Source organism: Epinephelus lanceolatus, chromosome 7 (genome assembly GCF_041903045.1).
Source record: "Epinephelus lanceolatus isolate andai-2023 chromosome 7, ASM4190304v1, whole genome shotgun sequence".
Classification (NCBI taxonomy): Eukaryota; Metazoa; Chordata; class Actinopteri; order Perciformes; family Serranidae; genus Epinephelus; species Epinephelus lanceolatus.
In genome coordinates, this window is record NC_135740.1 from 4,241,866 (window position 1) to 4,254,958 (window position 13,093).

The following is a 13,093-nucleotide window of genomic DNA, read 5'->3' on the forward strand; positions in this document are numbered from 1 at the left end:
TGTTTAATTTAGTTACTGCCATTTTACGCTTTCTTTTAGGAATTTTATACACAATCAGTCAAGGTAGACATGACATCTAAAAGCAGGTCGACAAAATGAAAATGCTGCAACACAGGGTTGTGTGATCTAAAAAAATTTCAGGATTGTCAGACTGTATTGTAAGCAGAGTTTATAATTCTGCACTGAATTGATGCCGTCCTTGCAACATAGGCTCTTACACTGTAGCCTGACATCATGCACACCCCAGAAATACTACAGGGTGCGGCGACTTCCTGTTTATTTTTGTAAATTAAAAACCATTTCCCTCAGTGGAAATTAACCTTTTATTAACTCTTATTTTACAGATAAGAAAAAATAAATTATGAAGACAATGAAGCCCCCCCAAAATATCATTTGAAGTCTTGTGTGTGATTTATCCTGGCTTCATATGAGTAGAGGAAAAGTACGCTAGCTGTTCTGCTTATTTAAGCAATGTAAAATGTTATAGACTCATGCTAATAATGATAGCATGTTATATATGTGGGGAAATGTTTGTCCATGTCCATGAACCTTGTGAATTATAATGGAGCAAAACTTTATACTTGTGTTTAATATTGTCACTAATAAATAATGTTTAAGGTATGCTTTAGGTGTGTTTGTTGTATTCAGAGGTGGACTGGGACAAAAAGTTGACCCTGGAATTTTGGCCTAGATCGGCTCACCCCAATTGATCACACAAATATCAGTCATATATATATAGTATATGATACAAAGGTGTAGGTTTCTTTCAACATTTGAGGGGACACGTAAAAAAGAGGCGTCCTTGGGCTCTTTTTTGAGCATCAAGCACTCCATTTCCTGCATTCAAGTGAATGCACCTGTTTGTGCCCCACACATGCACACACACTGACCTGCATTTATTTTCATGGGCATGACAACATCCATGTTACAAAGACTATCACATAAAATGGTCTGGCGATGCTGGCGACGCTGGTTCATGTAACCATAGTGACTCTCCCCTGCATGCCTGCTCACGATGAGAGAGGAGAGGGAGAGTTGAGACTGAGTTACTCTGAGAAGCGAGCACGCTGCTAAAAGGGTGTAAAAAGTCCAGGATAGAAGTACTTTTCTGAAAATACTTTGCTGACTTACAGTTTCTCCACGCCTCCCTTGTGTATTGTATTTTTTTGGGGGGGGGGGGGGGGGGGGGTTATTGTAAGCAAACTAGTACTGTCAGTAAAATTACACTTACCAAGTGAGTTACTCACATCTGGGAACACGATAAGATAACCAGTACAAAGTAAGTGTAACAGGTCAGCTCGAGCAGTCAGACGATCAGACAGGCTGGGCAAACAAAAGAAGTCCAACTTATTAGGAAAATGAAGGAGAACTGTAAAATTATTCTCCAAACTAACCATTGTGTAAACATCCCTCAGTTTACACACTCACTTCACTTCACACCAGATGAGATGAGAGATTATTTGCAACTTCGTTTTTCAGACAGATGAAATCAATAGCTGTGCTGTGCACTAACTGCTTTCACTGAACAAACCAGTGTGGACCTGGAACTCTCACAAACCTTCATTCATACAACTCTCCTCATTAATGGAAGATGGCTGGTACAACTTTTGCCCTAAATTGCCAGTACACTGAGAGCAGACAGTGATCAATGTTATGCCATACACTTAGATGTGTATGACAATGTGAAAGTAAGAGTGTGTTGATGTCAGGATTAGCCCGTCCTGACTCCAGAACAGCAGCTTTCAGACACAGCCCGCTTCTGTCTCCACCTCCTTTTTTCTGCTCAGCCTTCTGATCAACAAGATTGAGAGGGAAGGGGATGGACAAACATTCTATGTGTGTTTCTGTGTGTGCTTCTACGTGTGTGTTTCTGTGTGTGCAGTCTGTCTGTCTGCATGGTGTTGCATCATTCTGGCTGGGCTGAAAGGCTGCTATGATGTAACTGGAAGTAATACCTCGAGACTGACAGAGGGAGAGAGTGCATGAGATACTGAGAGGAGAGAGAGACAGGGATAGAGGTTGGGGGGGGGGGGGCAAGAATGAGAGAAAGCAGGAGAGGAGAATAGAGAAGAAGCAGAAAGGATAAATGAGAAAGACAAGAAAATAGGAGGAGGGCTGAAGCAGAATGGCTGTCTGGACATTTGTTTACTGAAGTGAATGCAGACACTGTCATCCACAGGTTCATTAAGCCCACCTGATGATTCCTCTTATAGCTGCCTTCAGTTTACTAAGAGTGGACAATTCCTTATAACAACTGGATGATCATTGTTTAAACTACTTTTTACATAGCTGGAATGTTTTTGATGCTTTATATCGTATGCATATGTTAGTTCCTAACACTTCCAAAGACAAAAAAATATACACAAAAAATTGTGCTTAATTATGAAAAAGTGGCCTTTCCAATTACATTAAAAAGACAGATGTTAGCAGGTGGTGTTGGCTTTTTTTTTTGTGCAGTGGAAAAGGGGCTATAGATGGTCTCTGTCTAGACCTCTAATCAGGCCCAAAAATTCAGGCCCGACCCTATGTGAACCCGCACAGTTTCCCAACCTGAGCCTGACAAACATTTATTACAAGCTAAGGGCTGATGTGTTTCCTCAAACTATTACTCCTTCTTCTCTTCTTTATTTCAGTAGTCTGTTGTCTCATGCGCAACAGATTCACCCCTTGGTGCATCTACTGCACAGCAATCCATTACGATGCAGCGCACAGATGATGATCACCACTTTTCACTGCATGTTACACATATCTCTCCCACTGCTGGAGAAGCAGAAGGAAACATTGCTGACCAAGTCACCTTCCAGTCTCTTCTCTCTCCTTCTTTCTCGTTTTCTCTCTCTCTCTCTCTCTCTCTCTCTCTCTCTCTCTCTCTCTCTCTCCCCCTCTCTCTCTCTGTCACATGCGTTCTCAATAAATAAGAGAATGCTCAATAATAAGGTATTACAGCCTGGCCCAACCCAAAGCTGGTGGGTTGGGTCCAGTTAGGGCCAGGCACAGAATCAGAGCTCCACCTCTGTCCCTCTCTGTCAAACTTAGAAGAACAAGAAGACTCTTGAGAGTGGTGCATGAATGACCTTTTGTTGTAGGTCAACCCAAAAGTTAACACATAATCATAACTTTTCTCATATAACAAATCTGAAGTGGGATTCCTTGGAGTTAAAGGTGATGAAAGGAGAATGTAATGTAAACTTCTCTGACATGTGTCCGCTCTAACTGCTTCTTGTCTCTGATTTTGCTCAGGTGTTCCCACACCAACGGAGGAGGTTCTGCACCACACACTGGGCATGCTGGTCCGTGAGCGGAAGATCTACCCAACACCAGACGGATATTTTATTGTAACCCCTCAGACTTACTTCATCACTCCGAGCCTAATCCGAACTAGCTCCAAGTGGTATCACTTAGATGAGCGATCGGCTGACCGTCACCAACAGCAGCAACATCAGAACCAACAGCAGCATCAGCAGACACAGTGCACCTCCCCTCTCTCTGGCACCATCACCCCGTCCACCTCCGGAGCCGTGAGAGAACGAACACACCCGAAGTCCAGCCAAAACCACAGCGGGGGAGGCGGAGGAGGTGGGGATTCTTTTTACAACAACAGTTACCGTGGAGACGATCCCCCTAGCCACCACACCACCCTGCAGCGTCGATCTCCCAAAGACCACCGGGAGACTTACTCATCCCCCCACTCCCCACAAACACCTCCTCAGCAAGCAGGAGGCAACACAGAAAAGAGTCGCAGCACCCTTGGGTTCCCCTTCAAGACGGATACGCTCACCAAGCACCGAGGTGGGGGAGGTGGGGGAGGAGGAGGAGGAGGAGGAGGGGGAGGAGGAGGAGGAGGAACTGGAGAGATAGAGAAACAAACAGGTGGAGGAAGTGGTACAGGAAGTCGGAAATTTGGTTTGAAGCTGTTCCGCCTGAGCTTTAAGAAGGACAAGGCCAAGCAGCTGGCCACCTTCTCCGCACAGTTCCCCCCTGAGGAGTGGCCGCTCCGTGATGAGGAGGCACCTAGCCAGCTGCCACGCCATGTAGAGATGGAGATCATCCGGAGAATCAACCCTGACCTCACTGTGGAGAACCTCGCCCGGCACACAGCTGTCATGAAGCGCCTCGAAGAAGAGCGTGCTCAGAGGAGTAAAGCGTCATCAGCCAATCAGAGCTCCAGGAGTAGGAGAAGTGGGGGTAGACACAGGAAGCAGTCTCAAACCAAACTCAGCCGCTCACATAGCAAGACGAGGGCGTCCCGCGGTGAGCCAAGTGACAGTTCTCACCTAGAGCTTGCGGACAGGGACTACAGAGCCTACTCATCCTCACTGGCCCGGTCACCGAGGGAACACGCCCTGGCCATGGAGCGGCAACGGGCCCGCCTTCACCTGGCACACAGCAATCCCAACATCCTCGACTCTTCCCACCTGCCTGTGACGCCAGAGTGGGATGTGTCTGGAGAGCTCGCCAAGCGGCGCACAGAAATGCCTTTCCCTGAGCCAAGCCATGGCCCCTCAGCCCACCACTCCAAAGTCCACCGCTCACACTCCCACACCCAGGAGAGGAAGTCCAGAAATGAACGCAGTGACAAGGCCAAGGAACGCTCCAGATCCATGGACAATTCTAAAGGACCTCTTGGAGCGGGTTTGATCGGACCACCTGATTATTATGACGATCGGAGCCGTTACTATACTGACGATGGCACCTTGCGAGCCAATCAGAGCTCTTCTCACTACTCTCGTGCCACGCCCCCCTCAGCTAAGCTGCCTGTGGATTCTCTGGGGTTGGATGGTGGCAGGAGTTTAGAGAAAAGTAAGAGCAGGGACAGCCTGCCAGCATACTCACCCAAACTACTGCCCACCGCCATCCCTCCTGATGATTACTTCCAGTGTGCCGGTTCCTCTGAGGCTGCTCTCACAGCAGCAAACCCGCTGGGAACTCTGGGCAAAAGTAGCCATGATGGATTAAAACTGGGCAGCACTGACAGGCAAACGGACAGACAGACTCCCCATACTTTAGAAAATAAGGAGGACTTGTCAAAGGTGGGACCTAAGGGTGGCAGCTTGCCTCCAATACCCCTCTCTATCCCTGACCCTCCACTACCTAATGGACGACCTCCCCACAGTGCCTCCTCTGGTCAGGAGAAACGTAAGGAGATCTTTAGTAAAGACACACTCTTCAAACCTCCTCCCAGCCTCCCTTTGCCCGGCTACAGCTCCCTGAGAAAACCCCCAGCCCTCACCTCCTCTACTCTGTCCTCGTCCTGCGATGCACTTGATTCCCAGGAGGCCTTTGATGCTCCCAAACCTCTGGTGGCCACACCATCTGCTCCCCCACAGGGGGTTGAACCCACAACCAGTGCTGCAGAGGCCTCCTTTGACTACTACAATGTCTCAGATGACGATGAACTCGAGGAGGGGGGGAGTAAAAGTCGAGGAGAGGATGAAAAAACTGGAGGAGGTGTTGTTGGGATGGGAGGAGGTGGAGCAGGGACCATGCAGTGGCTGTTGGAGAGAGAGAAGGAGAGGGACCTACAGAGGAGGTTTGAAAGAACCCTCACCTTCCCTGGTGCTAAAGAGAACCTTCCAGAGCCCAGTCAGAACCAGCAGTCAGCCCACTCTGCTAGACTGGACAGTATGGACTCCAGCTCTGTCACTGTAGACAGTGGATTCAACTCACCACGGTGAGAACATGATTACACATACTGCATGCATATATAACTGATAGTTTCTGTTCCTGATACATTATGGGCACATTCTCATTTACCATTTATTGAATTCAACGGTTTGCATTATGGGGTTGTTAGCAAAAAGTTTTCATCCATTTCTCCTAAGTTTTGAGGTGAGATGATGTTTTAGTTGACTGACACAAGATTTAAAGGAGTCATGTCCTTTCTTTGTCCAGTTGTAACAGTATTATCAGTAGTTTTTCACCAAACCAAATGTGGGTCAGTCCGTCTGAAATAAGACTCATGCCTACGTCTAAAGATAGCATTCAATACAATTTTATGAGTCTGAATCCAGTATCAGATTCCTTATTAAATCTAATTAGGTTTTGCCTTAAACAATTGGTAATATATAATTTTATTAGTAACTTTAACTCAAAGGCTGGGTAAAAATCATTCAGTCATTCATTATTCTCGATACAGCAGTTAACTCTATCGTGACCTGTGACAGGAGAGTTCTGCTGCTTACTAATTATCATATTCTGTGTCATAACTGACAGGTACAGTGTCATATGACAGTCATTTTGCATTTATCAGATGCAATATATAAACTGCAATTCATGGAGTTGTCAGCAGAAAGTAGCCATCGACAATGTCGTCGCCATAAGGGGGTTTACTTGATCTGCAATGGTGTTCAGGTGGGTGGAGCGCGTCAAGTAGCATCTACATGAATGCCAGGACCAAAGGTTTCCCAGCAGAACATTGCATTGTAACTAGATGATCAATGTTATTCACTTCACCTGTCAGTGGCTTTAATGTTTTGGCTGATCGGTGTGTATCTTTAGAGTGACAGTGATTTTTCTAATACAGCACCAATGTGCCTTTACCATCCCTAGAATGAAGAAACCTTATTTGTGTTCATTGCTGTGATGCTCTCAGCTCAGATACTAAATGTTATTGAAGCCAGCCAAATAGGCCTTTTGTTTTACCAGACACTGGTACAACCTCCACTACTGCTGTCCAGTGTGATCAGGAGAGATGCTCCACCGTTAGACTCACAAGTCAGTCTTTAGACGCTTTGCTTAACTAAAGACTGATGACTTTCTCCCTGATTTTGTGTTTAGATGGGCGGATACAATTTCAGAGTTTAAAAAAACTCCCTACGTTGCAGAACCAGTAGTAAATCTGCAGGGCGGTCCTTCGGTGGCTCGCTGAACTCTTGTGCTTGTAAACATAGTCCCACTAGAAACACGTGTAGCGGTACAAAATGGCTCAGTCGGGCTCGCAGAAAACTCCGTCAAAGTTCAGTGGATGTTTGTCGCGTTTGCGGCGACACATTCTCGCCAACTAAAAGAAACAAACATAATCTTTTACAAGGCCATGACTCATCCGTATGGCCAGACTATAGAGGGAATCACCTTGTTGTTTACAAATACTTCTGGGTAGAAAACCAGCAGAGCTTTTAGCTATATATATAGCCTATATATCACATTTTTCACATCACTGTATCACCGTTTAGACTAATGCGATGTTTGTAAAGTCTATAAACACAATGATTAAACAAACATTACTATTTCTGTGTGCACGTTTAGCTGGGCTAACCGTTAGCTGTTAGCCCTATTAGCCGTTAGCGGTGTCTGTAATAGGTAATAACTCATTAAACGGTCCGTGAAAAAAATATCTTTTCCAGCGGATATCTTAGTTACAACATGATTGAGCAAGCAAAGCAGTTTTGTTTTGCTGTGTGTGGTATTTATTCAGTTTTGGGAAATCACGATGTCTAGAAAGCATCAGTGGCTGCAGCTGACAGGGACAGCTAACACTAGCAGCAAAGCTAACATCTGGACGTCATCTGTTAAAAGCCTCCCGTTGTCGGATACGACATGAAACTATTCCAGATAGCTCAATAATGTTGTAACTAAGACATCCGCTGGAAAAAATATTTTCTTCACGGATGAGCACACGTTTGATAAAACGTTAAATCTCTCGGCATCCATTTTCAAGCTTTCTGTGTGTTTGTTTCCTTGCAGACGAGAAAAGGGGGAGCGCACATTTCCGAGAAGGAGTGTCCTTTTCAAAAATGCAAGAGGCGTTGCTCTGTTGCCGGCCGTTTTCGCCGGTGTGTTAAACACACTTTAGAAAGGAGTGTCCCCAGACTATCAGAAGGCGGAGATCTCTGATTGTCTGGTGGCGAGACTACTCCACCGTGTGCTAGAATTTAACTTAACCATGACCAGGACACAGACGTGTTATTTCTGTCATTTGTCTAATAATGAAAATTAGATATTTTTAGATATTTTTTTATAAATCGATTTGCATTTGATCGAGTGAAATAAGTATTTGATCCTTTCGCAAAACAAGACTTAGTACTTGGTGGCGAAACCTGTGTTGGCAGTCACAGAGGTCAGGTCAGTCTCTTGATGCGGTGAAGTTGTCCTGTCCCCTTAGCAGAGAAACACCCCCAAAGCATAATGCATCCACCTCCATGCTTGACGGTGGGGATGGTGTTCTTGGGGTTATAGTCAGTATTCCTCCTCCTCCAAACACGACGAATTGAGTTGATGCCAAAGAGCTCGATTTTTGTCTCATCTGACCACAACATCCTCTCCTAGTCCTTCTCAGAATCATTCACATGTTCATTGGCAAACTCCAGAAGGGCCTGTACATGTGCTTTCTGGAGCAGGGGGGCCTAACAGGAGCTGCAGGATTTCAGTCCATTACGGCGTAGAGTGTTACCACTGGTTTTCTTGGTGACTGTGGTTAGTTGCTTTGAGATCATTAACAAGCTCCCATGTAGTTCTGGTCTGTTTGCTCACCGTTCTCATGATAATTGAAACCCCACGTGGCGAGATCTTGCGTGGAGCCTCAGACCAAGAAAGATTGACGGTTATTTTATGTTTCTTCCATTTGCGAATAATCGCACCAGCTGTTGTCACCCTCTCACCAAGCTACCTGGCGATTGCCTTGTAACCCATTCCAGCCTTGTGCAGGTCTACAGTCTTGTCCCTGACGTCTTTGGACAGCTCTTTGGTCTTGGCCATGGTGTTGATTGACTGCTGCTGTGTACAGGTGTCTTTTATAAAGGTAACGAACTGAGATAAGGAGTAGGCTTCTCTCTTAAAGGGAGAGGAGTAATTTGAGTGCCCTGTGGACACATAACTAGTCTGTGGGAGTCAGAAATCTTGCTGGTTGGTAGGGGATCAAATGCTTATTTCACTCGAGCAAATGCAAATCAATTTATAACTTTTTTCCAATGTGTTTTTCTGGATTTTTTAATTGATTATCTGTCTCTCACTGTTAAAATAAACCTACCATTAAAATTATAGACTGATCATTTATTTGTCAGTGGGCAAACTTACATCATCAGGGGATCAAATAATTATTTCCCTTACTGTAAGTGCTTTATAAAGTCCGCAGAGAAATGCACACAGTTCCTATTACTGTGCCTCTAAACAAGCCATCAGGATTTCTATAAATTTGTGATGTCACAACTATACAATATAGACATGTTTGCAATAGAAACATTCTAAAAGGGTCCATTTGTATTTCTTGTTGTCATCTTTTGCAGTATATGTGAATGAAATCAGCAGACAGGAAGCCAACATGGACCCAGGCTGTTGCCTAGCAATGTAATTCCAGAGAAACCTTCTATAGACCAAATGACCGTGACGTTGCGCTAACAGCAATAATCACTCATAAGAAGCAAACTGACAACTGAATACAATTGCAGAGATATGTAAAATCTGCAAACTTGTTGATTTATGTTTTCATTTTCAGATGTAGCTATAACATTTAAAGATATATAGTTAAACACAGTGGTTCAACCCATGTGATGTTTCTGCTGTGCTTATTTCAAGTACTGTGTTGCTTTTCTCACGTTTTTGATAAACCAAATCTACCGGTACAGAAGCTAAACAATGAACTGCTGTGGACGGGGCTGCAGCAAAGGTATTATGGTGACTTTAAGAAAATCCATATCAGTGTGAGTATGCTATATTTGAATATTTGCTCCACTTTACCTTACACACTAACTAATTGAGGCCGCAGTAGACCAGCAACTCTGTGTTTTGCTAAGTAAAATTAACATTTTTGTCAGAGGAGTCGGTGGCCTTGATATAACAGCTTCAGTTACCTGTCGGGGAAGACTGTCAGGTCCCAAGGTAAAGTGGTGAAAATTTTGTAAATATTTATACACTTTATTACTATTATACTTTATTTATTTATACACTTCAGCTATTTTTTTTTGGTTTGTTTGTTTTATGGGCTTTGTCTGCTCAGCGCTGTTTGTAATGTACATGAGGTGAGGATTTTCTACCTTGGAAATCATTGTAAATAAACATTGAGATTGGGTCCATAAAGAGCGTTTCAGACAGAGGGTGATTACAGGTATATTCAGGCAGACCAGTATGAAAAAAATAATGTGTTCTTTGTACATTAAATATGTTCTAATAGAAACCCAAAATACAAGTATGAACCTGAATATGAGCATAATATGGGACCTTTAAAGGTAAAACATGAGACTCCTGTGGTTCTTAATGTGAGACAGCTGGTCTACAGGTGTGCTGGACTGGACTGTAACTGGGGGAGAAATGAATAATATATTTATCATAATTATAGGTCAGGTTATTGAAGAAAAAGTAGTGATATTATTGACTATGTGTAAAACAAAAGAAAAAAAAACTTTTATGTAAGGAGAAGCAGGAATCACAAGCACAAGATGAATTGATCTACAATCCTCACCTCACTATCAGCATACAGAACTTCATATGTCTGTGTTCAACATAGACATATATGGACAAAGTTGGGACAGCGAGTCGGTCAAACATGTCACATCACTGCAACTTAATGTTCTGTTTGTTTGATAAATTGATCTTACAATAATGGGACAAAATAAAGCCTGACACTGTTTAATTGGAATATTAGAAAATGTGACATCTTGTCATCAGTGTGATTTGACTCTGGATTCTTCAATGATGGCATTTTCCATCTTAGGATTTAGACATGATTCAAAGTTATGTCAGTTTTCCAAGCAAATTAACTGATAAGCCTAAATTATAGATTTCATGTAAATGAAAATTTAAGTGGGAGAATACAGGTCCCAAAATGGACATGAGGTGTGAGCTAGAGAAGACATATCACTAGCTAATTTTCCACCCAAATGTTACTTCACTTCAGTGTTAATTTTAATAACAACTGGGAATTCAGGTCAAGTCTCGGTCACTTACTGAGAATTGTAGTTGGTTTAAAGGCACGTTCTGGTCCGTTTTTTGTTTTGTGGGACTGATTGTTAGTTTTAGTCAGTGTTTTTGTCATCATTTTCTCTGACAGTTTTATACTGTAATGGATTTTGCTGAAGGATATTTCTCCTGTCTGCAAAAGTTCCAGTGAGAAGTATGCATACCTTAAACTGTTAAGTCATTTAGGCTCAGAATGTGTCACTGACTTACTGTTTTTCCATATCATACTATTATAAATGCCTCAAGCTATTTATATTACTGGTCTTATTGAAGTTTTGCTAAATTCAGCATTATGTTTTACTCACTATACCCAGTCCCCACAGCCTCTCTGTCCCACTATAACCAGTCCCCTCAGCCTCTTTGTCCCAGTATAGTGAAATGACCCAGAAGTATGTAAGACGTAGCCATAATAAGAGCTGTTTCACATTCCCTTATTATTTAGGAAAGGTGCTTCATTTATAATCTTCTTTAGCAAAGGATATACTGGACCATCCCTTACTATGGAAAGGAGATAATGCCAACCCACAATTCCTTGCATTTAAAGCAGTGCACCAGTTGGTTGTTATGCATCAGTTAAAGTTACGACTGAGCTACAGCAGCACGGCAAGCAGCATTAGCAGTGTCCCGGTACATAGCATTAGCAGTCTCCTCAGCTGTATCCCAGCAGCAGCGTTAGCAGCAGAGAAGCCGGACTTGCTGGAACGGTCCGCTGCAAAACCGAAGATCAAGTACGCGGTGACGCAGCCCTGCCACAGCAGCCACCCGTGGGCAAACAAATCAGTCTCCAGCGTGCCGCTGTCCAGCAACCTTGAATCTGTAGGGGAGGGGGGGCGGACACGACTCGCGGCAGTATTTTGAATTTGAGTGCAGTAACCGTTTTGGCCACATTCTTACATACAGCGCCTTTAAGTTATTATTAGTATAGTCAGTATATGCTAATGATCAGATCAAGGGTCATTCTCCTATCTGAATGTAGCCTAAACATTTTTCAAAAGCATGTTTTATATCTCTATAGCTTCTTATATGCTCATTCTGTTATTATTCTTTATAGATTTAATGTTAACTATTTACTATTTTTTTTAATGCCTCAGTGAAAGTAGCTTATTTCATATGACTGTACGTCTGTAAATCTTAATGTACAAGCTCATAATCAGCGTCTTAACCATAAATGTTTAATTCAACACAGTGCAATACTTTGATAAAAAGTAGTTAAGTAAAAGTAAATTTACAGATTTTGCAAATACTCAAAAAAGAAAAAGTACACAAAATAATGACTCTGTTACAGTAAAAAGAGTAAATGTAATTCGTTACCACCCCTATTGTTAACAAGTAGTTTTTCCCCAAGCTGCTGTGCTACAGTGATAAACTTTCTTATTTTATAATCATGGTTGACAAATACAACATAACATTTTTGAAGTAGGGATGTATGAGGTACTTATCTATAGTCAGTGTGTTACCTGTAGGCAATGTCGGTCGGCATGCCCCCACTTTGGAGAAGCAGGAAGGAGTCCAACATGGAAGCAAAGCAATGTACTGCTATGGATGAGTCAGCGACAAAATGTATTGTAGCTGCTAAAAAAATCAATATCAGTTTAAGTGTGCGCTACATTTAGAAGCTTTTCCCTGCTTTACTTTAATGTCAGACAGTGATTTCCCACGGATAACTGAAGCTGTTATAGCTCTCTTTAAAGCCAGACTTCATTGAGAAAAACAGTGATTTAACATTGCTGCACACAGGAGCTGCTGGACAACCGCTGCGTCAATGAGTTAGTTAGTTTGTGTTATTGTGTGACTTTGGCGTTTCAAAAGGTAAGTTCAGATTCACCAAAGTCACACAACAACACAAACTAACTAACTGACTGAGGCAGCAGTACACTGGGAGCTCTCGTATTGAGCAATGTTAAATTACTGTTTTTCTCAATGGAGTCTGGTGACTTTGACGAAAGCGTAGACGGGGAAAGGAAGACACTTACAGCTTTCTTGTCAAAACAGGCTGTCTGATTGAAAGGTAAAGCAGTGAAAATACTTTCAATATAGTGTACACTTAAACTGTTAAAGATTTTTTCTAGGTTGGACTTTTTTTAGGGGGCTAAAATTTGTTTTGCTGACATCTCCACAGTAGCATATTGCTTAGCTTCGGTTGTGGTGCTCCAGCCTGCTTCTCCAAACTGTGTATGTGGTGACTGATATCTAGTGTATGTAA

General features: G+C 43.0%; 1 protein-coding gene across 3 annotated transcripts in view; it reads left to right on the plus strand.

The window, feature by feature from the left end:
• LOC117260670 (storkhead-box protein 2-like) overlaps window positions 1–13,093 on the plus strand; it is a 128,149-nt gene that overhangs the window by 103,159 nt on the left and 11,897 nt on the right. For all 3 annotated transcript variants that reach the window (XM_033632695.2, XM_033632696.2, XM_033632697.2), the window contains exon 3: window positions 3,241–5,671. In XM_033632695.2, the coding sequence (XP_033488586.2) occupies window positions 3,241–5,671 (2,431 nt within the window). The remainder of the gene's footprint in view (window positions 1–3,240; window positions 5,672–13,093) is intronic.